This window comes from Suncus etruscus, chromosome 20, assembly GCF_024139225.1.
Source record: "Suncus etruscus isolate mSunEtr1 chromosome 20, mSunEtr1.pri.cur, whole genome shotgun sequence".
In the NCBI taxonomy this organism is placed as follows: Eukaryota; Metazoa; Chordata; class Mammalia; order Eulipotyphla; family Soricidae; genus Suncus; species Suncus etruscus.
Genome location: NC_064867.1, coordinates 3,540,554 through 3,566,791, shown reverse-complemented (window position 1 = coordinate 3,566,791; position 26,238 = coordinate 3,540,554). Strand labels below are relative to the sequence as shown.

Genomic DNA, 26,238 nt, shown 5'->3' with positions numbered 1-26,238 from the left:
GCAAGACTGAGGATTTTGGAATCTTTAGTCACTGTGAAAATTAAGTTATTTATGAGTGGGTTTCAGGAATACAATGCTTCAACATTGATCCCTTCAAAAACTTACATTTTCCTCCACCAATGTCCAATGTCCTCCCCTCCAGTCCCCTTTACCTCCCACTCACCCATCTATGCACAAGTCTGTTGAAAGAATTGCTTTTTTTCCCCATAGTTTTTACACTGTGATTTACGTACTACTGTTGCTGATAGCGTTAAATAAATAACACGTTGCCATTTTTCAGCAGTACCTCCTCCTTCAACCTGTTGAATGAACAAGCCACTCCTTTTAAGGAATGGAGTCAGGGACAGTCTGGTAATGACAGCCAATGGCAGAATAGGAATAGAAAAAGCAATGGAACAAGAATCAGGAAATATATTTGGTTCTGGTTCTGCTATTTAATTTAGCATAATTTTAAATACTGCTTTGGGATGCAGTTTCTTTACCTATAAAGGAATTAGATTAAACTATCTTTCTACACACTCTTTAATTTTCATCCTATAATTATGATTAGGGAGAACCAACGAGAATCTAATAAACAGAGATACAAAGATATTCATAGAAACTTTATTAAAAACCAAAAGATGAAAACAAAAATTCTCCATCAACAGTAGAACAGATTCATTAATTGGGGACATTTTTATACAATGGATAACTACTTAGAAAAAAGAACTGTTGTGACATGCAACAGTGCAGATGACTCAAGTTTGAATGACACAAAAACGTACATAAAATGATTGCATTTACATCAATTTACACACAAAAATTATTCACAGTGATAAAGGCTTAAAGTGACTAACTGCATGTGGCATAGGCTAATGGGGCATGTTCTGGTGGGATAGAGATGGTCAATACCTTGAACTGGATAATGGTCTTAAGGGTGTATGTAAAAACCCACTAAAGCAAACAATTAATGTTTTTCCACACTTTATTCTGTATTTTATCTCAATGAAAGTATTCTAAAAGAAATTTCATAAACTGACATATATATATACATAATTTAATCAGTACTGTTGTCTGTCATGCTTTTCATTTCTAATTTTCCTCCCAAGCACTTGAAACAATTATACATCTTTGATTTTCGCAAGAGCATGTGATTTGCTTTTGCCAGTTGAAGTATTTTAAGGGACTCAAGAAATTTATCATACTTTCATTTGCGGGGGGGAGGATTAGTTAGGAACATTTTGCCTTACAACTAAACTCAGGGTCTCATACACACATGATGTTTTTAATCATATACCTAGCCCCTATCATGTTTTCATTATCAAAATGAATTAGTTGTTGAGCCTGAGCCCTAAATAGAGTCCAACTTAGGCAGAAATCAGAGAAGTCTTTCTATAGAAGTTAACAGACTTTAGACTTTGAAGACTATATATATAATATCCTGTCACATCTATTCAATTCTGCCATGGCAGAGCAAAAACAACCAGATAAATAAATATACCAGGCTAACTTCTTAAAGAATGTTACTTACCAAAAAAAAAAAAAGGCAGTGTGATCAATTTTGCATAGAACAAAAATCCTTCAGCAAGTAGCCAGAGAAAAGTTTTTTCAGTTATATTTTCAGAAAATATTTTTCAGTTATTACAAGTCCATCCTGCTAAAGAACTTTTCAAAAACCCTAAAATACTGAACACTGGCATACTTGGCCCATATTCAGGTTGCTTTTAGAGGATGGGAGAAATAACCATGCAGAGAAAATTCATGTTACAGAGTGGTAATACTGTCCCTTGAGAACCTGGTATATAGTCAATCCTTTTAAAACATTTTAGGCACTGTGATTTACAATACTGTTAACGTTAGGTTTTTTTTTTTTTTTTTTTTTTTTTTTTTTTGGGTTTTTGGGTCACATTCAGCCGTGGCTTAGAGGATGGGAGAAATAACCATGCTCAGAAATTGCTCCTGGCAGGCACGGGGGACCATATGGGACGCCAGGATTTGAACCGATGACCTTCCGCATGAAAGGCAAACACCTTACTTCCATGCTATCTCTCCGGCCCCTAATGTTAGGGTTTTGTGCTAAAATATTCCAATACCACAATCTGCACCAGAATGTCTGCTTCCCTCTACCACTTAATCTATTTCCATTGAAGCAGGAGGGGGAAAAAAAGAGAAAATGAACAAAATATGATCACTACTGGCTGCGCTTGGAAATAAATACTGGAAAAAGAGACTCGGAATTTATTCATTCACAAACTCAGGTAAAGGAAATACAGTTCACAAATATATAAGTACTTACAGAGTAGGATGAAGTCACTTCTTGATAACAAAAGATAAAATGAGAAATTCTTTAATCCAAAGCTTGAATAAAATTCAGCATTGCAGCAAGTATGACATCGCTGGCTGGATGACTACTAGATCTGTTAAGATCTATGAATGATCCTCAGACAAAAAAATTCAAGTAACGGTATAATTCCTTTCAATTGGACAAAATCACTCAAAAGAACTGACAGTATAGCTCTCTCATGAAGCCTGATGACCTAGAAACTAAGATACATAAACTAGAAAGTAAAGGGACAAAACAAATCTAAGGTCTCACACACTGTTACTTGAGCTCAGTATTCGTGGAGTAATAACCTTTACAATCTTGTTTGCAGGTAGAAAGGCAAGTTGAATCATTCAAGTATTTATCTGGTGACACAAAATGCTGTTGTCTATTCTTCTAAAATGTTGTTAAAATTTACTTAAAGTTCCTGAAGAACCAGGAATCATGTTAAAATGTAAGAGTAAACAGCATGTCATTTTCTCCTAGGGTTGATGTTTATATCATATTAATATTACATGGTATTTTTTCCATTACTGAATATAACTGAGTTATGGAAACATTGTTTTAGTTTACTAAAAGTTGTCCAATATTTTTCATCCAAATTCTTTTGAAAGTCTGTAGTTTCAAACATATTTAAAAACATGAAAACTTTTAAGAAGATAAAGAGCTCATTTATGTCACAGTGGATTACATGAGTACACTTGGGAATCTTGAGTTTAATACTTAGGTTTATAAGAGAAAATTTCAATCTAAGTGTGTTTCCTCAATATCACATAATAATGTACTGTATTGTGCTGAGCACAAGGATGTTAAGAGTGAGCAATGTTTATATGGTACTTGCCCTTTTAAACTCTGCCCTTTTAAACCTATACTAAAATTGAAACGAATACAGAGAAGATTGCATGGCCCCTGCGCAAGAATGACATGCAAATTCGTGAAACGTTCCATTTTTTTTTTAAAGTATGTTTAGTTGAAAAAAAAAAAGTAAGTAGTAGGGAAGGAATCTGGTCTAAGGGACAGTAAGGTGGGCGCCAAGGAAATGATATGTAAACTGAAAGTAAAAAAGCTAAATAGAAAATTTTCACAACCCTAGAACTGATCAAAGGTTAAAGCAGCTGAGTGTTGCTGATTACATCTATTAAAAATGAAATCAAATTAAGAGAAAGGGAGATTCATGATGAGGATGCTGCTATAATTTAGGTAAGCTGATGGCCTGGATTAACAGTGTCACTAAGGAGTTGAGAAAAATTTGCACAGTAGACTTAAAAGGAAGGTTATTGGAGTGGAGAAGGCTCATGAGCAAAGGAAGAAATGTCTAGAATAACTATGTTTGGTTTAGGTGAAGGCTACTGAAAAAGCTGGTAGTCACTGTACCATTTCTTGAAAAGGCTGAAAGGTGGCGAAATCTGGGGGCAAGATCAGTGGCAAGAGACAGTCAAGTGGACTTAAGTTAGCAATGAGATATATGAATTAGGAAAGGTCCTCAAAGATAGGTATGAATTTGAATGTCATCTGTGTATGGATGCTGAATCATAGAAGATGAAGTCAGTTAGTGAGATGATGTAGATCAAATAAGACAGCCTAAAGCAACATTTTAAAGCTCCAAGAACAGATATTAAAGAGAAAGAAGTACCTGCAATAAAGACTGAGAAAGAACATTGGGAAATGGCAGCCCAAAGTCAAAGTAAACAAGTATTTTATGGAGGGTAGGACATGGAAAGCTTAGGAGAGTTGTGTGAATAGCAACGTGGAAGAATGGGAATACAAATCAATCTTTCCAGAAAAGTAACAGGAATGGGAGATCTGAGGACAAAACTTAAAAAAAAAGTACTTATTTTAATAATTCACTGATCAAGACTAGTAGCCATCTTAAGAACAAACAAAAACCTGCCACTCAATTACTTAAATACTCACTAATACAGAACAGTGCAATACATTTTGAAATAAAGAATATATGACAGCAAACTTGTGTTTAGAGCAGATGTCAAAATCCTTGGCTTATAAGGAGCCCCCCTCTACCCTATTTTATCCCCATCCCCACCTGTTTAGTGAGTGCAAGACACAAACTAATTTTGTCATCATCTTAAGCAAAATATAGACTAGAACTCCACAAAATGTACAAGACTTCAGTAATTGAGGAACTAGGGTTGGAAAGGAGGAGCAGCTTTCAGGTCTTCCAAACATCCATTTGCAAATCGAACATTTGCCATGAAAGACATACTCCAAGCTGTTGCAGAATTCTCAGTAGCTTCTTTTTTTCCAGTAGGCTGATTTCCCGTATACTTGTGCCTTTTCCTCCTGATTAAAACCCTGACTTTTTCTTGATAAATACCTACTTTATTAATACTTGTTCTCCTGTTCTGTACTGTGTAACAGAATAGTATGTAGTAGTAACATACCACATAGTAGTAACAGAATATTGTGGTACTGTGTAACCTTTAATCTGCTTCAGTATCAGTAACTGTCTAGGCAACAGGTGTTTAACACTTAAGAGCTACAATTTCTTCAGTACATCTTAAAACCAGATTTTAAATCCAATATATCATGAGTACCAAACTAGTTTAAAAACAATTAGATCATAAATAAATGATCATATGTGAAAAAAGAGGCTTTGTCATTAAATTACGTTTTTAAAAGGGTGTGTTTGTGTTCCAGTCCCAGAATGCTTCTTGCAATAAAAAGTATTAAGGAAAAAAAAAGCAAATAAAAAAGAAAAGACAAAAACAAAAAAAAACACCCTCAGGATTTGAACACAGAATGATTTCAATCTGTTGATTTTCACAACTCCTCCCGGGTAAAAGACCTCCGCACGGGCTCGCCCCGCCTCCGAAGCAGCTATCTCCGTTTCCTATTGGCTGCCGCCTTCTGGAGGAGCCAATCGGAGCGGCGAACAGCGCGCAGGCGCAAAGCTTGTGTTCTGCGCTCGCGAGGAAGCTCGAAAGGCGCGCTGGGCGGGAAGCAGTTTTGAGTGACGTTCAAGCAGCCCAATAGGAAGCTGGCCAGACGGGGCTTCTCGGAGAAAGGGCGGGGCTAAAAGTGACGCGCGCGGCGGAAGGGGCGTGGCCGGCAGGTGCGGGCTGAGAGCATTCTCCGTGAAGCGTCTTGTTTGTGTCTGGAGGCGATTTGGAGCCGCGGCCAACATGTCTCTGGTCGCCGGAGTTATCCTCGGCTGGATGAGGCCGTGGTGAATCGCATCGCGGCGGGGGAAGTGATTCAGCGCCCAGCCAATGCGATCAAGGAGATGATAGAGAATTGGTGCGGTGGGAAGTCCTGCTGGCCCTCAGAGTTGACTGCAGCCTTGGGAGGGGCCTGTCTTCCTGAAGAAATACAAATATTTTTATTTGAAAAACAATTGAAATTTGAGGCCGGAGAGATAGCATGGACCTAAGGCATTTATTTGCCTTGCATGCAAAAGGTCGCTGGTTCGAATCCCGGCATCCCTTCTGGTCCCCTGTGCCTGCCAGGAGGGACCCCTGAACGCTGCAAAAAACAAAACAAAACAAAAAATGTTAATGGATAGTGATTTGCACCTTGGATTTAGTGTGCAAAAATGTAACGGATAGTGATTTGCACCTTGAATTTAGTGTGCAAAAAATGTTTAATGGATAGTGGTTTGCACCTTGGATTTAGTGTGCAAAAATGTTAATGGATAGTGATTTGCACGTTGGATTTAGTGTGCAAAAATGTTAATGGATAGTGATTTGCACCTTGGATTTAGTGTGCAAAAATATTAATGGATAGTGATTTGCACCTTGGATTTAGTGTGCAAAAAATGTTTAATGGAAAGTGGTTTGCACCTTGGATTTAGTGTGCAAAAATGTTAATGGATAGTGATTTGCACGTTGGATTTAGTGTGCAAAAATGTTAATGGATAGTGATTTGCACCTTGGATTTAGTGTGCTTTTGCATTGAGTTGCAAGGGATAGTCATAAGAGCAACTCAAGCAATCCAATTGCAAATGCTCTCCTGCCTCTTCTCTTCCCTTTCAGTTCCAGTTGCTAACTGGTACACAGCTTACCCAAAATCTTTAAGACAAAGGAAATGCACATGGAGCATCCAATCCTCTGCAAATCTGAAGTTGGTTCTTACCTCGGGGTTCACCTTTTAAGTCAATGGGGATTGATACTATTTTGTCCTGTTTGGTTTCTTAGTTTAGATGCCAAATCCACAAGTATCCAAGTAGTGGTTAAAGAAGGAGGCCTGAAGTGGATTCAGATCCAAGACAACGGCACTGGGATCAGGGTAAGTGAAACCTGATAGACGGTATAGGGATTTCTGAAAAAATTAAACAGAAATGCTATGTAATTTAGCAGTTCCACATTTGTATATAACCCCCCCCCATGGTTTTAAGAGACTTTTACTCCGTGTTCACAGAAGCATATTCAAAATAGCCAAAGGTGAGTAGCCTTGCATTAATAGGTGAATACATAAACAAAATGTAAAAAGTATAATGGGATGTACTTTAACTTTCAAAATGATATTTTGAAACAAATTTTAAGACCATATCAAGTTCATTATCTTGAATGAACTTGAAAGATATTCTAAGTGACGTAAGCTCTTTGCAATAGGACAAATATGTTATGATTTCAGGGCCGGACTGATAATACAGTGGATAGGACAATTGCCTTGCACACTTGCCAAATTTGATTTTTGGCATCCCACGTGGTTGCTGAGTCAACCAGGATTGATCCTGAGCACAGAGCTGAAGTACATTCTGAGCACAGCTGAGTGTGGCCCAACATCCCCCACCACCAGTGTTGTATGATCTCTTTACTTTAGATTCTTAGAATATAGTGAAATTCAGATACTAGAAGTAAAATGATGTGTTAAAGGATGTGGAGGGGGAGGAAATAAAGTTTGTTAGTTAGATTTTGAGGTTAAGAAGATTAAGAAAGAATTCTCTAGATGGATGATATTGGTTGCAAAGCAGTGTAAATGTATACCATGCTACAGAGCTGTACTTTTAGAAATGGTTTAAAAAGGTTTAAAAGTTGGCCTAAGATCTAAAAAGCCATTTTTGCAAAAAAAAAAAATGCCTTCTGGTGGCCAGCAGATGGAGCCAGAGAGATAGTAGAGAGGCTAAATCATTTGCCTTACATGTAACTCAGTTCTGGTTTGTTATCCCTGGCACAGCTGATGATCTGCTGAGTTCTTCTGGGTTTGGGTCATATCTTCACCCCTCCTCAAAATTAGATGATTGGCAAGTATAGGCTTAGAAATATAGGCTAAGAAATCTTAGAAAGTAAGGAAAAAAAAAGAGGCTTAGAAGGAAATGTAGGTTAAAACGCCAGTAATGGGGCGGAGAGATAGCACAGCAGTAGGGTGTTTGCCTTGGACGCCACCAAATCCAGGACAGATGGTGGTTTGAATCCTGGCATCCCATGTGGTCCGCCGTGCCTGCCAGGAGTGATTTCTGAGCACAGCAGGAGTAACCTCTGAGCACCGGTGGTTATGACCCCAAAAACAAAACAAAACAAAAGCCAGTAAGTTTTAAAACCTGTTAAAATTACCATTATGAAAAATAAAACAGACATCAAATAGCTAATGTTAGCAAAGATAAAGAGAAAAGACAACCATTGTATAGTGGGTTGATGGGAATGCCACTTGCTATAGCTACTACATAAAACATGGAAGTTCTTCAGCAAATTAAAAAAGAGAACTACCACACTGTACAGCATTTCCACTTGTGAAAACATATCCATAGAAAACAAGAAGTGATTTTGAAAAATAGAATCATTGTTCACTGCAGCATTATTTACAATATTCAACATCTGGAAACAACCTGTTTTCATTGATGAATGAATGTGTTTTTTCAAAGAAGATGATTTATGTAGATAATCAAATATTGGTCAGTTATTTTTTAAAATGCACATTATGTCATTATATGTCCTATTCCTACTGGATAGGATCCTGGTAGTCCCTGGGCCCCAGCATAACCAAATCAAACACCACAAGTAGTTTCTCCTAAACAAACAAACCAAAAAGGCAGTCTTGCCATTTGGAACAACAAAGATGGGCAATAGGCTAAGTGAAATAAATTAGACAAAAAAATAACATGTCCGCGTCATGGGAAAAGTTTGTAAATGTGCATAATGATGTATGTCGATGAGATCATTTTACAATGTGGAAGATACGAATTCTGCTATAGACTAGACGTTCCTGTGGTTTTTATTATAATGAAATACATGAAATATTTCTGTGAATTTTTTTTGTTTGTTTTTGTTTTTGGGCCACACCCGGTGATGCTCAGGGGTTACTCCTGGCTTTGCGCTCAGAAATCACTCCTGGCTTGGGGGGACCATATGGGAGGCCGGGGGATCGAACCACAGTCCATCCTACACTAGCGCTTGCAAGGCAGACACCTTACCTCTGGCGCCACCTTCCTGGCCCCTATCTGTGAATTTTTTAATGAGATTTTCTGGGGCCGGAGTGATAGCACAGCGGTAGGGCATTTGCCTTGCACACTCCTGACCTAGGACAGGCCTAGGTTCAATCTCCGACATTCTATATGGTTCCCCGAGACTGCCAGGAACAATTTCTAAGCACAGAGTGCCACCAGTTGTGGCCCAAAAAACCAACAACCAAAAAAAATGTGCATATAATTAAAGAATAGATTGGAGACTGGTGTCCAGAGTTTCTTTACTCTCAGAGGAGATATAAAAGATAAAAACTGAGAAGAAAGACTAGTGATAAAGGAGAGACAATGGTCCTAGTGGTCTTCTGAATACCACTTTAGAAATTGCATGCAAGTCTTCTTTCCTATAAGGGATTTCTTTTTGGGTTCATTTGGGAAATTTAGGAAGATTTAGAGTACAAATCATTACTTGTTTTTGTTATCTTTTAGAAAGAAGACCTGGATATTGTGTGTGAGCGATTCACTACAAGTAAACTGCAGTCCTTTGAGGATTTAACTAAAATTTCTACGTATGGCTTTCGTGGTGAGGTAAGCTAAAGACTAAAGGAAAGTGTCAAATACCCGCCTGTAATGCCATTTCTGTCATGTGTCACTCTGAGGCCTCCTCAAATCAGGAGGTTTGGTCATTAGTGTATGTTGCTTTAAATTTTTAATTAAAATTTTAATTAAGGGGGGCCGGGCGGTGGCGCTAGAGGTAAGGTGTCTGCTTTGCTAGCGCTAGCCTAGGACGGACCGCGGTTCGATCCCCCGGTGTCCCATATGGTCCCCCAAGCCAGGAGCGACTTCTGAGCGCATAGCCAGAAGTAACCCCTGAGCGTCACTGGGTGTGGCCCAAAAACCAAAAAAAAATAAAATAAAATAAAATAAAATAAAATATAAAAAGTTAAAAAGCAAAAACGGGGCCGGGAAGGTGGCGCCAGAGGTAAGGTGTCTGCCTTACAAGTGCTAGCCAAGGAACGGACTGCGGTTCGATCCCCCGGCGTCCCATATGGTCCCCCCAAGCCAGGGGCGATTTCTGAGCACATAGCCAGGAGTAACCCCTGAGCGTCAAACGGGTGTGGCCCAAAAACCAAAAAAAAAAAAAATTTTAATTAATAGCATAATAGTGGTAGGGCTTTTGCCTTGCACGTGGCTGACCCAGGACAAACCATGGTTCGCGATCCCCCCAACCTCCCATCATCCCGTATGGTCCCCCAAGCCAGGAGCGATTTCTGAGCACAAAGTCAGGAGTAACCCCTGACCAGGTGTGGCCCAAAAACAAACAAACAAAAACAAAACCCTGTGAATGTCACTGCAATTTGAATCAGAAGAAGCTTGTCCTTAGCAGTGTGGCTTGGGTGAGCTTCACATTGCTTCAGGTCATGGCAGTTTGACTGTTTATCAGAAAGAAAACAAACAAAACTCCTGATTTTAAGTAAACCTCAAGCCTGGTGCCCTGTGAGAACAATTTCTTTCTGGCTTAGCTACTTACCATTAGTTCCTTAGTTCCTTGGCCAAAGGCCCAGAGCCCTGGCCTATCTGTAGGGCATCCACGGCTATCTTACTCTAACTGCAGGATTTATTGAGGGCTTTATTGTACTGCCTGTGGTTTTCTGTATGAGTTCATGTTGAATGTTGTTCCTTTAAACAATAACTCTACAGGCTGCCCTCTGTTACTACCCAGTTGTGTCTGTGAGTAAACTGATGCTGAGGATTAAGAAACAGCGAGAGTGTACCTTTCCAAAATGGTACAGTGGGGAACTTAACCCCGTCAGTGTGACCCAGAGCCTCTATAGTCCACTTGCTCCAAGCCATGAGAGAGGGCCCTGGAATTCCTGATGTTGGGTAGTTTGTAGCCCTGTGTAGCTTGAATGTCCTTCATTACTGAGGTCTCAAAATTATTTACGTTTCTGGTGATAAAAATTAGTTCAGTTGCATAAAGCAAGAAAATCAGCTAAGATCCAGCAAAGAACTCAACCTGTCCCAGGTTGTATTCTCTGTACCCTGAGATACTCTTAGCCCTCTCACACTGCTTAACTTGCATTGGCATATGCTGTAATTCCTTCTATGAAAGGAGATGCCTGTTTCAACAAACTCAGGAAACCAGTCTTGGCTAAGCAGAAAAATTACCTTGGATTTTGTTTTGTTTTGCTTTGCTTTGCTTTTGGACCACACCTAGTGGTGCTCAGGGGTTCCTCCTGGCTGTCTGCTCAGAAACAGCTCCTGGCAGGCACGGGGGACCACATGGGACACTGGGATTCGAACCAACCACCGTTGGTCCTGGCTCGGCTGCTTGCAAGGCAAACACTGCTGTGCTATCTCTCCGGGCCCTAACCTTAGATTTTTAATAAAATGTTTTTTATTTCAGAAGCTCTTGTCAGTGCTTTGGGGACCATTTGGTATTGGGACTAAACCTAGACCTCTTGCATGTAAAGCACTCACTCCAAACCTCTAAGTTATCTCCCGAGCCACCAAAGTGTTTTGTTTTTATTGGGGTGACTTAGAATTAGGAAAAGTAGCTTGAATAATAGCTCCATTTGATTCTGCTGTCTGTTTGGCACCGTTTTTGTAAATGCCACCATTAGCCAGTTCTTAAGCTAAGTTTGAAAATTGTTTGAATAGGGGCCGGCGAGGTGGCGCTAGAGGTAAGGTGTCTGCCTTGCAAGCGCTAGCCAAGGAAAGGACCACGGTTCGATCCCCCGGCGTCCCATATGGTCAGGGGCAATTTCTGAGCGCGTAGCCAGGAGTAACCCCTGAGCATCTAACGGGTGTGGCCCGAAAAAAACCAAAAAAAAAACAAAAAAAAAAAAAAAGAAAATTGTTTGAATGGGGGCCAGGAAACTAGCTCAAATAGCTAGGGTACGTGTTCAGTGTGCATCAGGCTCTCAGGTTCAATTTCCAGCTCTGCCTCACCTCTTGAGAACCACCAAGTGTGGCTCTGGTGACCTCGGCACGGCCATGGCAAGGGGTGCCCAGGAACAAACAAGACTTACTGCAAGACCTGAAGGATGGTCAAGTAGATCTTGAAGCATTCCTGCATTTCTGCCATCTGCACTGAGTTGTTATGAACACATTCGTCTTTGGTTTCATTCCTTTTGGATTTATTTTATCCTTTTTTTTTTACTGTTTAGAATATGCTATAGATTTATTTATTTTTGTTTTGGGTTGCACCATACCCCAAAACAGGGCCTGCTCCTGGCTCTGAGCTTAGTTATCACTCCTGGCAGGGTTCAGGACTATACATATATCAAATCGTGTGTGTGTGTGTGTGTGTGTGTGTGTGTGGTGTCCTTGATACTTAATAACATGAAGGAATGCCCTGTAGTGAGTTTTTCTTTCTTTCTGTCTTCTTATAGGCTTTGGCTAGCATAAGCCATGTGGCTCATGTTACTATTACGACCAAAACAGCTGATGCAAAGTGTGCATACAGGTGCAGTATTAATATTATACCCATTCTAAATTTTCTCTTTTGGGGGTGTTAAATTTAAAAAGACATGTATTGTTTATCATAAATTGGGTCTTTTCAAAATTTTACTATGTAAACACCAAAATTTTCATTTATTTCCTTGTTTTATTTGGGGGGGGGCATGTAGAGGATGTTGGGTCACTCTCAGTGGTTGGTGCTCAAAGGCTACTTCTGACTGTGCTTAGAAGTGACCATTGCTAATTCTCCAGGGACTATATGTCATTTCAACCTTGAAACAGTCAAACCTGGGTAGGCTGCACAGAAGACAAGTACCTAAACTATCTCCCCAGTCTTAGTGTTATTGTTTTTGACTTAAAACTTAGGTGTTTTTTTTCCTCAGTATGGATTAATATTTTGTCCACAGGGGTGATTATTAAGAGATCTTAGTGAAGTACCTAGCAAGGTCCTGTGACAGATATTCTAAGAGGAGGAGCTGCTGCTGTTACACCACCCCTCTACCCATGGAGTAGAGGGTGTTCCTCTGGGCTTTGATACAGGTCTGTGACTGGGAAGCTGAGGGTCCCAGTTTCTCTACAGCATTTTAAGCCAATCTGTGGCTCCTTGTCACGAGGCATGTCTTTGCTGGCTTGTCTTCCCACAAACAGACTAGTATATTTCAGAAAAAGATGAATAAGTTAAGAACAGAACAAATGGGCTGAAGAGATAGCACAGTGGTAGGGTGTTTGCCTTGCATGCAGCCGACCCAGGACTGATGGTGGTTCAATTCTGGCATCCCATATGGTCCCCTGAGCCTGCCAGGGGCTATTTCTGAGCGCAGAGCCAGGACTAACCCCTGAGTGTTGCTGGTTGGGACCCTCCCCCCAAGGAAAAAAAAAAAAGAAGAACAGAACAAATGGATTTTGGATCGTCAAATTTACACCTGAAGGCTGGAGCAATAGCACAGCGTTAGTGTGTTTGCCTTGTATGCAGAGGACCCAGGATGGACCCGGGTTCAATCCCTGGCATCCCATATGGTCCCCCAAGCAATTTCTGAGTGCAGAGCCAGGAGTAAATACTGAGCGCTGCCAGGTGTGGCCCAAAAACAAAAACGAAAAAAAAAAATGTACACCTGGGTTTTAAGAGGCACATTCATGAATGGAAGACAAGTAGGCATACCTAATTCATTCTCCCTAAAAGGGAATTAAAAAAAAATCAGATTGCATATTAACATAAAAATGAGCTTCAACTGATGTGTATGATTGAATAGGAGGTAAAGTGTTTCAGTATATAAGACTGGTGCTGTGAGAGTTGAAAACTCTGAATTATAATTGTCCTAGGAGGTAGATGAGCTGATATGCCTAAAATCTCACAAAATGGGACACTTTGGGTTTAATTTTGCCTAAATAACCCTGGGACATAAGGTCCTTACCTTTGGGGTCACATTTAGTTGCATCTGGGGACCCCTCATAATGCCTCCTATGGTTGGATGAAATTCACACTCGTTGTCATAGCAACCAGCTCCTTCCCAGGATGTACCATTCCAGCTCCAGCAGCCTCATGTCTTTATTGCCTTTGTTTATGCTCTTCTCTTGCTGGACTCTTTTTCTTACTAGAGCCCGATTGAATTGTTATCTCTTTTGTGATACTCTTGTCTATCCCTTCTCCCATTCCACATTGATCACACTAGGTACAATCCTATCTCCTTGCTAGATCAATTAGAAAGACTTTCCAAGGCCCTTTTACAAGGGCCTTTACAGACCACACAGGGGAACCATTTTTCTGCAAGGGCCATTTGGATATTTCTATCATTTGCAGGCCATGCATATGAAGAAACAGGTCACAGGCAACCAGTGAGAAGCCTTATCTATCCTGTATTGTATTAGGCGACACCAGTCTATGAACCAAATGTTCCACATCCCTTATTAGTCCCTCCGTAAGTACAGAGTTTAAAAAAATATTTTGTCATTATAAGGTGTAGTAAAAAGTGTTTTGTTTTATTTGTTTTATTTTTTTTGGTTTTCGATGTTTGGGTCACACCCGGCGCCAGGGACGCTCTGGGTTCCTCCTGGTTCTATGCTCAGAAATTGCTCCTGGCAGGCTCAGGGACCATATGGGATGCCAGGATTTGAACCATCGTCCTTTTGAATGCAAGGCAAATGCCCTACCTCCATGTTATCTCTCCAGCTCCAAAAATGTTTTTTCATGTGGAGAACTCAGGAATTACAATGTAATGTTTACTTAAAAAAACAGTGATTTCGTGCCCTGCCCTTTTTTTAAATCTCTACCTAGAACGGTTATGGAAATAGTAGGAAGGTAAAGTTGAAATGCTATGTCAGATAATAGGTAACAGGGCATGACTTGTTTCCCTTTGCATAAGTATCTCTTTGCTTGCTATGGATATTACTCATTACTCTTCTTTTTTGATTAGAGCGAATTACTCAGATGGAAAACTGAAAGCTCCTCCCAAACCATGTGCAGGCAATCAAGGAACCCAGATCACGGTAAGGGTGGCCCATGGAAGTGTGAATTGTTTAAAAACCCCTGAGCACTGCCGCATGTGGCCCAAAAACAAAAACAAAAAAAAAGAGTTTATAAAGTAAATAAATAAGTAAAACAGAGCTTAGTCTTTGTATTCAAAGGAAAAAATGTGATCGCCTCTGAGTTTCCAAAGCCCTAATGAAATGAATATTTTACTAGTTAGCAGAAGCTCATGATATTGTTCTCTAAGCAAGAGAAACGGTTATTGGCATCTGTGGCATGGCAGCCTGCTCACTTTTCAAGACACTGGGAGGTTTTATTGGTATGGCAGATATTAATGGCTGGGTGGTTGATATTGAAAAAGCCTAAAACTTCACTCTAGAAGACAGGAGTTCAAGTTCCAGTATCTCCCGCAATGCTTGTGTATCTAGAGACAAATCATTTATGTAATCCCGCTTCACCTCAACTTTTCTCATCTATCAAATGAAACAAAGAATGTTTGCCCCTTCTACATGTACTTAAGTAAACTGTCATCAGGAGAAAGTTCATTGCGCTTCTGTTTATCTGAGGCCACATCTCTTCTCTTCCTATTTTGTATCTCCTAACTCACCCCATTCTCACATTCTACATTCTACTCCCCAGCCCTTGCTCCAGCTCCAGCACATTCCCCAGTCTGTAACCCCTAGACTTGATGAGACAGAAATGTATTTGGGCTTCAGAGTGCATAATGTTAGCGTGATGCTGTGCCACTGGGATCACTGTGGTTTAAAAACCACAGATGTTCTTAGAGTTTTTATTTTTAGTTATTTTTAGGTTTGAGAAATAGGATTGATGGAGGCCTGGGAAAGTAGCATGGAGGTTTAGGCCATACTATACAGACTGGAAATTGATTTCCTGCAGCATCACTACCACCACCACAGCCATCACCCAAAATCCCAAAATCCAAATAACAGTTTGAGTGCGTTAGATTTTTTTTTTTTTTTTGGTTTTGGGTTTTGGGTCACACCCGGCAGTGCTCAGGGGTTACTCCTGGCTCTGCGCTCAGAAATCACTCCTGGCAGGCACGGGATGGGGTGGGGTGGGGGGTGGGTGTGGGGGACCATATGGGATGCTGGGATTTGAACCAATGACCTTCTGCATGAAAGGCAAACGCCTTACCTCCATGCTATCTCTCCGGCCCCGTTGTTGGATTTTTTTTTTAAGTTTATGCTTGCACACTAAAATAGGTACTGTCTTGAGCAAGGTTCTACTATACTTATCTTCATATTCCCAGCACTAGGCAAAGATCTCAATAGTGTGTGGATGAGAAGTCAGTGAATGAATGTGAGAAGCAGGGTAAATGACTCTTATTTCCTTTGTTCATTCTACTTTATCTCTTGATTCCCACATCCCCCACCCTCCCCAGTCCTGCTTAGAGCTGTGGTGTTGGTGGGTAGACTCACTGCTTTATGACCCAGCTGTAGGTAAACAACTTAAGACTCTATTTTCATAGACTTTCTTGAATTTACAAGAAAAGTCATGTTCTGTATAGGTGGAAGATCTTTTCTACAACATATCCACGAGGAGAAAAGCTTTGAAAAATCCAAGTGAAGAGTATGGGAAAATTTTGGAAGTTGTTGGCAGGTACCATCCAAAACCTTGCATGTATTTTTGCACTCATTCCCCGAAGGAATGTGTTGTCCCGAGAGTTGCTGTGCTGGATGGAAAACAGCAGTGGTAGCCTATACATTGTTTCTGGGTGAAATTTTCTCATCCACCTTTCTCACCTTCCCAGTAGAGCAGCTGGTGTCTTTTTCAGTGAAGTTATTAGGGCAATAAAACAGAGGGACTCTGGCTGACTTGAGCCCAAATAAAACTTAGAGGCAGGATTGAAGTTAGATATCAAGTTGCAGAAGTGTGGACAGCTGTTCTTTGGGGAGGACAAGTGTAGGAACCTGACTCCTCTTGTTTCTCTTCTCTTCCTGGCTCTCGTCAAGAGTATTTTTGGGAGAGTGCTTCAGAGACACTGGAGAGGAAGATGGAAGGGGAGAGGGGAAAGGAAGAAGAGAAGAAATAGAGAAGGAGGGGAAGGGGGAAAGAAGGATAGGAGGAGAGAAAGGAATTAGTCTGAGGATATATTAAGTATATTAGGAAATAGGGAGCTTTCTGAAGAAAGATTTAGGGATGTTGACAGAAGAAAAAGAAGGGAATAAGATGGGGAGAACATGTCCATGATACGTCTAATCTGCTAGTCCAGTTCTTCCAGTATAGCCCTGGACTCCTGCATATCCTTGACTTATAAGAGAGATGGTGATTTTTGTTGTAGTTGTTGTTGTTTTTTCTTTTTTGGGGGCCACACCCTGTGATGCTCAAGGATTATTCCTGGCTCTGGGCTCAGAAATTGCTCCTGGCCTGGGGGAGCATATGGGACACCAGGGAATCAAACTGCAGTCTGTCCTGGGTCAGCCGTGTGCCAGGCAAACGCTCTCCCGCTGCTGGCTCTGGCCCCAAGTTTTAATGTTCCGAAAAAAAATAATAGTGAATGAAATATTTGCCAATATTAAAGTAGCACAGACTTATATACCAACTTTCTTTGCTTTTCCCTGGAAGTGTATAAAATCAGTGTTTGAGGGGCCAGAATGATAAGGTAGCAGATAGGACACTTGTCTTGCACATAGCCAACCCTAGGTTCAATCCCCAAACCTCTCCAGGAATGATCCCTGAGCACAGAGCCAAGAGTAAATCCTGAGCACCAGTAGGTAAGATCTAAAACAATAGCAACAACAAAAAAACCAAATCAGTACCTGAATATTTTTTCTTAAAATAAATTCTGACTGGTTGTTATGATTCTAAAAGAATTATTAATTGCTACTGAATAAATGCTTTTTGTTAGACATAGTTCTTCAGTTTGTGGGATCCTTGGAGGGAAGAATAATGGCCATTCAAGTGAAGGCTGGGATTTCCCCAAGACCTCAGGTTGAGGAAGAAGGAATTAGGAGTAGTTGAGGGACTCTGAGAGAATATGAGAGCTGGATTGTTAAAGCCAGATTCTCCAGCTACCTGCTCCCAGTGCATACTTTGGGACACTGAAAATAAAATTCCGAGAAATAGTAAAGCTGGTAGAGCACTTGCCTTGCATGCTGCCAACTCATACCATATGGTCCCCAAAGCCTGCTAGGAGTAATGTGGTGCACCCCTCCACCCTCCTCGAGCACTGCCATGTTTGGCCCCCAAACAAAAAATAGTAAGCCTATGAAAATATAATTTCAGGTGGGAAGGAGCTTATATAGAAATAGTTCTTGAAGCTAACTAGAAAACTAAAAGCAGAGTGGATCCCTCTTGATTCCACCAAAATTGACCATGGATATCTTCACGAAGTCTGATGACTTATTTTCCTGTGGATGAACAAGATTTGGGAAGCAACTTTGATTGTATTATCTTTGCTCATGTCGATTCCACCAGCTTTTGTTTGTTTTTAACTAAAATGGGGCACTGATATATTTTGTGCATTTGGCCAATTAATTTTTTTCTTTTCTTTGCAGGTATTCAATACACAACTCAGGCATTAGTTTTTCTGTTAAGAAAGTAAGTTCTTAATTTATTGAAGTATGGTTCCCTATTAGAAGCTTTTTCTAAAAATAGGTTTCTTATGGAGATAAAGATTGAGTCTTAACTGGGCATTAAGTTGTCTCTTCTGCTTTATCAGCAAGGTGAAACAGTAGCTGATGTTCGAACACTGCCTGGTGCTTCAACTGTTGACAATATTCGCTCCATCTTTGGAAATGCTGTTAGTCGGTATGTTGATAACCTGTACTAAAAAGAACATTGTGCTTTCCAGGGCTTGGTGTATGATTTAATTACATTCGTTTAGAATCTGTCAAGTTAGCATTTATTTGCCTTAAGTGTTTACTTGAATCAAATATGAAGGCTCATTTTTCTTGCCTTTGGTTTGTTAGCATGTATGGTGCCTAATACCTTCTTATAGATCAGTGTTTTCCCAGTGGGTGACACTGCCAACTGGAATGCTGAAATGATCCGGGACAATAGTAGTCGGGTACAAATTGGGGGCACTTTCTGTCTGTTTACTTAAAAAAGACAGATTTCAGCAAGATGCTAGGTAAACTTATTTTTCCCTGAAAAGTGGGCAGATAAATTTGGGAACCTCTGTTTATACTCTGATTTTTTAAAACTCTCTAGGTCTTTGTCGCCAAAGTATTATGGTAGAATTCTGACATTTTTTCAATGTTCCCCTCATTTCCTGTATTTTCACTATAGGTTACTTAAGCATTTTATTTATTATCATTGAGCATTAATGAATTACTTCCTATATTCTATGCTTTGTGCCAGAAAGTGAGAATGTAAAAAAGATAAAATGAAATATTCCTGCTCTTAAAAGATTTCCTTCACTAGTAGCAAGCAAATTTATAGCATTGCCAAATCTTTATGGTCAAGGATCATGTTGACAGGAAATAGCTTCCTTCTGGCAGTCCCCTCTGAAAAGTGGGACCCACCATATTAGTCACAGATTCTAGCCAAGTCATAGGACTTTATAAGGTCCCAAGTGCCTGTCATCACCAGAGGGGGAAACCCGAGCTCCTTCTGTGCCAAGTTCGTGGCAGGTGGTGGACACACAAAAGAACGAGAGCGGCCACCTTCCTTTGCCCCACATATGGTAACAGCAGCAGTAATCCCTGAATCTGTCTTCTTCTTGAGAGAAAACATGTCATTCCTTGAGCAAAACCAACTTTCATAACTAGGGGATAGACCATTTTGCTTTTAATCACCCTTTCTTTCTAATTAAGTGTTTAAACTGTGCACTCAATTGTAATGCACACTTAATTGTGATGGAAACACTTTTTCCTTTTATTTTGGAGCCTTGCTCTGCTTCACTGGGGGATAGGAGGGGAGGCTCAGAACTATATGGGGTGCAATGAGTAGGCAAGTGCCCCTACCCTCTGCACTATCACTGTGGCCCTGGGAAAACTTTTAAGAATGTCTTAACTAAAACTAAGACTCTAAACTTAGAGTTTGAAAACTCCAAAGATTGTAAGAAGTCAGAAATCCTTTGTAGCAACAATATGAGATTCCAGCACACCAGACTTGAGACTTCTGGGAAAGGAAGTTGAGTATGTGACAAACTCTTGTGAACCATGCCTGTTTCCCAGTCTGCAAACCACTCCCAACCACCCAGCAAGTGCTCAGTCAGCACCTCTGACTGGCAGTGGAGAAAATTGAGTAAAGCAGACACAATTCTTGCACCCATATGTCATTCTAGTGAGACATGTAAGAATGTCCTTCACATTGGGAGAATGTCTGGGGTCAGAGTAATCAGAAGAGAGATTCTTAGATGGAAGGAATTCCTGAGTGAGGAGGGATGATGAGGTAATAGCAGTAGGTAAGCAGGAGAGCTTTCCAGGCAGGGGGACCAGCCCTCAGGAATGATTGGGCTTGGTGAGGCCTTCTGTTCACCTGTTAATCTCACTTCCTCACAAATTTACAACACAATGGAGCCCCCATGTGGTGCTCTTTAGTATTGTGAGGAATTTAGCAGAGGAGGAGAGTAAACACTCCATACCTAAAAGTAGCAGTAAAATAGGCAATTGAGCTCGAACTTGTCCTTACAGCTTCACATTTCAACCTGTACTTGGCATAAGCCATGCCTGAAAACACCAAGTGAGGTGTGAGGTGAATGGTGGATGGATGCTCAGTTTCATAGGTAGATGGACCAAAGGACATCCAAGTCCCTGCAGAACTCTGGCGGTTAGTTCCAACTTCGATTCTTCATAATGCTTGCGTTTTCCAGCATTTTCAAAAACCTCTAAATGTCTTTTTTTTCCGTCCCAACTAGAGAATTGATAGAAGTTGAGTGTGATGATAAAACCCTTGGCTTCAAAATGAAGGGGTACATTTCCAATGCAAACTACTCAGTGAAGAAATGTATCTTCTTACTCTTCATCAATCGTAAGTGAATTGGAGTTAGGTGAGGAAGTCTGTCCAGAGGGAATTCTGTCAATAAGTTTGATTGCACCAAAGGCAGTCTTAGGTTGAGTTGGGATTAAGTCAGGAGGCGTTTATAACTTCTCATGTTGGTGTGCTCAACCATCTAATATATTTTCTTTACTAATTGACAGTTGGGAATTTGGTTCTTACTTTTGAGAGGGAGCTCATCAGAGGGCCAGAGGACTGGTCCCCAACATCCCATACATATGTTCCCCTGAACTCTCTCAAGAGTAATTCCCAAGCATGAGCCAGGAGAAAGCCCAGAGAATAGCTGGGAGTGGCCCCAACACTAAAGTACAGAAAGGGCCAGGGATATGGCTTAGCGGTTAAGTGTATGCATTGTAGATATGAGACCTGTGTGCATGGCACCACAAGGAACGTGAAAACTATGCCTTTCAGTGGTCCTCAAACTATGGCCCATATTGTATTCGGGCCACATATTGTATTTGTATCTGTTTTGTTTCTTCATTGCCAAATAAGATATATGCAGTGTGCATAAGAATTTGTTCATAAGTTTTGTTTTTACTATAGTCAGACCCTCCAATGGTCTGAGGGACAGTGAACTGGCCCCCTGTTGAAAAAGTTTGAGGACCCCTGCAGATAGTTTTCTCTCCGATCCCATGATTCATCTTCATAAACAAAATTATGGTACAAAAGTAGTCTTAGAAATAAAGGCTAAATTTTTACTAAGTGATCTTGGATCTTTTCCATTCTTTTTCTTCTAATGACAGTTTGTTTACATGATTAGTACTTACTTCGTAAATACTGTTTTGTATTGTCCCTCGTTTTTGACATGCTTTCCTGTCCTAAGCTTTTCAGAAGGTGACAGGGTCACAACAGGAAATTTAAAGGATCTGATGTTTCCATCTAAAATTAAAATTCATCTATTTTATTATTTAAATATTTTTCATTTTTTGGCCTAAAGCAAGTCATAATTCTCTCATATTTTATTTGCCTGCCATTTATCATAATAATGAACTACAAATGTCTGTCCCAACAGTTGCTCAAAATAATAGAGAAACAGGAGAGAGCTAATATTTCACTGGTTCAATCTGGTACACCAATTTATATTAACTTAGATATTTTTTAAAACTGTATTCTGTTGAAACAATTGTGATCTACAGACTCCTTCATAGAGAGTTGAAATTCAGATATACAATGAGTCCAGGGCCGCCCTTTCTACCACCAGTGTTAACCTCCCTTCACCAATGGACCACCACCCTCTGCCCCAATGCCCCAATGGACCACCACCCTCTGCCCCATGGCCTGTAACTGGGATTTTTTTTAACCTACTTCTTTAGGGAAGACTTGAGCCATAACAGAGCTTCCCTTGATTAAGACTCAGAAAATGTGTTGCATTTGTTTTTTTTCCTGAAGAAAAACTGGTAATCCATGTGCTGGCTAGAGAATAATCATGCAAAGCTCATTGTAAGGGCCATATCTGCGTTATCGCAGGGCTCAGTGGTAAACTCAGCTAATCTGAACATGCTGCCAAGTTCTTCTCATAGCAGAGAGGTGTCAGCTTCTCATCATGTTGACGTACCAAGCCAGCTCTCTCAGATGGCCAGGACAAAACAGGAAATCTCAACAGAGCAACTTCAGCTGTTCTTTTGTAAGACTTCCATGTCTGTTCCAGGCCTGCACGGAACCTATGGAGAGTACAGTGGCATTATTGGAGGAGCCATGATAGAAGGGCTCACAGAGTGGCAGACTTCTCATTGGGATGATCATCCCACTCTTCTCACAGGAAGTTGTGATGAAACATCTCTAGCCACATGGACAGCACAAATTGTTAGCAGATCCTTTGCCAAAAACAGGGTAGAGCTGTGTGATCGGAAACTAGGTTGTCCTCTGAATTGAATCTTATCTCTGAACTGTCATTGTTTTCCATCCCCACAAATCTGCCTTGTTCACCTTAACCATCTACTAAGGCCAGAGTGATAGTCCAGGAGTTAAGGTACTTGCCTAGCTCATTGCTGACCTTGGTTCTATACCTGGCACCACATTAAGTGAGTCCCTGAGCACTGCTGGGTGTAGACCAAATCCAACACCTCCTGGTAAAAAAAAAAGAAAGAAAGAAAGAAGAAAGAAAGAAAAAAACAAAAAACAATAAAAAAATGCAAGCACATGCTGATACTGGCTTAGCCCAACTGCTGGAAAGACCATTCTAACTCTTTGTCACTCCGTTTGTATACCCTACCATCGAAACTGCTTCCCATATTTCACCGTATGGCATACACAGGGCACCTGTAATGAATCACTTGTCTGTAGGCCCAGGGTGGGAGACTGAAAACTGATGTCATACTGCCCATTGGGCCTTTTAGATCAGTGCACAGGTTGACTGGAGGGCAGAGGAGGGGTGATAGCAGAATTCACTGCTCATCAATTCCTCCGGGTGGGTGAGACGGGAACACCCCCTGCTGGGAAACAGCAACTCCGTAAGAGGCACTGCTGTGGACGTCACTCCAGGGCTGTTCCTGAGCATGGCTGGAGCGCAGGTCTAAGCTGAGTCACCTGATTGCTTTCCTTTTGTTTTCTTAGATCGCCTGGTAGAGTCAACTTCCTTAAGAAAAGCCATAGAAACTGTTTATGCTGCCTATTTGCCCAAAAACACACACCCATTCCTGTACCTCAGGCAATGCAAGATCAAACCCCACCAGCCATGACTCGGAATGGAAAGGATCCAACTCTCCTGTTTGAAAGGGATGCATTGACTTGGCTTGGCCAGAGTGAGTGAGAGCACGGAGCAAGTCATGCTGCTTCACACAGGCAGAGGACACGGCTTTTCCTGTTCACTCACTAAGTCACAGAATCTTCTTTTCTAAGACACACTCAGTGCCAGGCACACTTTGGTCCACAGCTGGAAGAAAAGTCTCCCTTCAGGGTTTCTTCAGTACCCCAAAACTTCACATTGCAAATCATCATTTTCAAAACGGGAAAAAATGAATTTGGAGTTCATAGCTGGTACTGCCTCTAAACTGACCTCTGTTTTAAATTTTGACAGAAAGCTCCCTCGCCGATATTCCTGGCTTGATCTTTATCCGGTACTGAAAAATAAGGGAGCTTCTTTTTATTTTATTTTTTTATTTTTATTTTTTTATTATTTATTTTTTTTTTTTGGTTTTTGCGTCACACCCAGAAGCATTCAGGGGTTACTCCTGGCTCTCTGCTCAGAAATCATTCCTGGCAGGTTCAGGGAACCGTATGGGATGCCGGGATTCGAACCATCATCCTTCTACATGCAAGGCAAACACCCTGCCTCCATGCTATCTCTCTGACCCCAGGAGCTTCTTTTTAAAAAATAGTTACAGATGAGAAATGTCCAGTGACTTACCCCAGATAGTGTAATAAGAAATTCTGCTAGTTTGCGAATGATGTTAATAACAGTTTAAATTTTTATATGACTCTAAACTAGTGGTCCTCAAACTTTTTAAACAGGGGGCCAATTCACTATCCCTCGGACTTTTGGAGGACCGGAGTACAGTAAAAAACAGAAAACTATGAACAAATTCCTATGCACATTGCATATATATATATAATATATAATATAATATTTATAATATATAATAATATAATAAATATAATATAATATTAATTAATATATAATATATATTTATATATATACATACATATATAATATCTTATTTTGAAATGAAAAAACAAAACAGTTGACCAGAGCGGCGACGCAGTGGTAGGGTGTTTGCCTTGCACGTGGCTGACCCAGGACAGACCAAGTTCTATTCCCCAGCGTCCCATATGGTCCCCCAAGCCAGGAGTGATTTTTTTTCTATTTTTTAATTAATTTATTTAAAGAAAATGCATTATATAGTTGACATAACTGATAAGCAACATGTTTAAAAAAATAGAAAATTGAAAGAAAAACTAGAGATGGAAGAGAAAGGAAAGAATATTTTTGAAAACTATTGACTCACAATGAATTCATTGAAGCACTAGCAGAAAGTTTAGTAAGCTAGCCAGGAGTAACCCCTAAATGTCACCGGGTGTGGCCCAAAAACAAAAGAAAGTGGGAACAAATACAATATGTGGCCCGAAGGCCATAGTTTGAGGACCACTGCTCTAAAGCATATAATGAATATGCTAAGGACAGGCAAAGAATGTTGCATGAATTTATCCTGACCGTATTTTAAATCCACTTTACAGCTGAAAACCCCAAGGCAAAGAGATGCTGTCACCCAGCCAGAGCTCCATGGCTCGTTGACAGAGCAGAATTGACATTTGAGCTCAACTCACTCAGGCTGGACTTGGACATACTGACCAATAATGCCATCTGGGCTCTCTTAAGCTTCCAGCCACCTCGTGCCCAATGAGTATAGAGTCTTTCCCCCACTCCCCAAGGTAACCTGTCATTCCCTTTTTCCTCCCTCACCAGTTTAGAAATCAACCTCCAGAATGTGGATGTCAACGTACACCCCACCAAGCACGAAGTTCACTTTCTGCATGAGGACAGTATTCTGGAGCAGGTGCAGCGCCACATCGATGGCAAGCTCCTGGGATCCAACTCCTCCCGCACGTACTTCACTCAGGTGAGAGGCCTCTGGCTGGCTCTTCTCCCGGGTGGCCAAGAGGTATTGTGCTATTGCTCTGCGCAACATTTCCTTCCTCTGGAATCTGACTGAAAGATTGTACTGCTGCTCCTGCCCCCATCTGAGCCTTTTGATGACTTCCTGAGAAAACAAACTGTCAGCAGCAAAGGACCTAGAGTTATAGTATAGGAGAGAGGGAGTTTGCCTTGTCCGTGGCCGACCCAAGTTCTATCCCTAGCACTGCCTATGGTCTGTGAGCCCAACCATGAGTGATCCGTGAGTGCAAAGCCAGAAGTAAGCCCTGAGCACAGCCAGGTGTGGCCCTAAAATAAAAACAAAACAAACAAACAAACAAACAAAAACAAGCTGCCAGCAGCAAAGCAGATGCCCTATTGTGTGACCCTGTCTCTATTTAAGAAGAGACATTCAGGAGAAGTCTGCTAATGTGGCCGGCCAGGTCAGAGTGAGGTCTAAGCCCAGGCAGTCGCATAGTGGAAACAGTGTCTCAAGGCAGAAACACAAGTGACTTTCCTTGCCTCCATGTCTTCTTCAGTCAAGGTGGAATGGGTCAATCCCAGAACTGAGAGCAGTCAGAGAAAGAATGGAACATGTCTGTACACCTCATACATGCCTTATCATCAGCCAAGTCTGGAATCCCAACATATTTTCTTTTTCAGGGCTTCATTTACCCATCTAAATCAAGCAGTTTGGCTCCTAGGATCTGCAGGCTCCCTGCCAGGGCTGCTGGCTATGATCATGGGCAGTCCTGGGTTTAGGAAAGGAACGAGCTCCTGACAGGAATAGCAGCCTAGCCTGCAGCGACAGATACATAGAGCTGTTCCCTAGTTCCCTAATACATTATCGGTTAGTGTAAGCAGAACAAGGCTTCTGGGAGAGCCTATGACCAGTGAGGTGAATGCTACTGGTAACTATAAAGTGGAACTTATCTCTAGAAGCTTTATTAGATACATATTTTTGGCTAAATGAGTGATTGTTTTGTTTTTGGGGCACACCTGGCAGCACTAGGAGTTACTCCTAGCTCTGCTCTCAGATCACTCTAGCAGGCAAGGGGGACTATTTGGGATGTTAAGGATCAGACCGTACCAAGTTGGCAGCATGCAAGGCAAATGCCTTA

General features: G+C 41.0%; 1 protein-coding gene and 1 non-coding gene across 2 annotated transcripts in view; both read left to right on the top strand.

Annotated features, from left to right (window-relative positions):
- The first annotated feature begins 3,145 nt into the window (after positions 1 to 3,145).
- Positions 3,146 to 3,256, top strand: LOC125998377 (U6 spliceosomal RNA). The gene has a single exon (XR_007491961.1). It is a non-coding gene; the product is annotated as a U6 spliceosomal RNA (small nuclear RNA).
- Positions 3,257 to 5,442: 2,186 nt separating this feature from the next.
- Positions 5,443 to 26,238, top strand: part of MLH1 (mutL homolog 1) — a 39,927-nt gene continuing 19,131 nt past the window's right edge. The window contains 12 exon segments of the mRNA XM_049766453.1: positions 5,443 to 5,464; positions 5,467 to 5,557; positions 6,454 to 6,544; positions 9,147 to 9,245; positions 12,053 to 12,126; positions 14,531 to 14,603; positions 16,112 to 16,203; positions 18,102 to 18,144; positions 18,266 to 18,354; positions 20,408 to 20,520; positions 23,101 to 23,194; positions 24,950 to 25,103. Of these exon segments, the coding sequence (XP_049622410.1) occupies positions 5,443 to 5,464; positions 5,467 to 5,557; positions 6,454 to 6,544; positions 9,147 to 9,245; positions 12,053 to 12,126; positions 14,531 to 14,603; positions 16,112 to 16,203; positions 18,102 to 18,144; positions 18,266 to 18,354; positions 20,408 to 20,520; positions 23,101 to 23,194; positions 24,950 to 25,103 (1,035 nt within the window).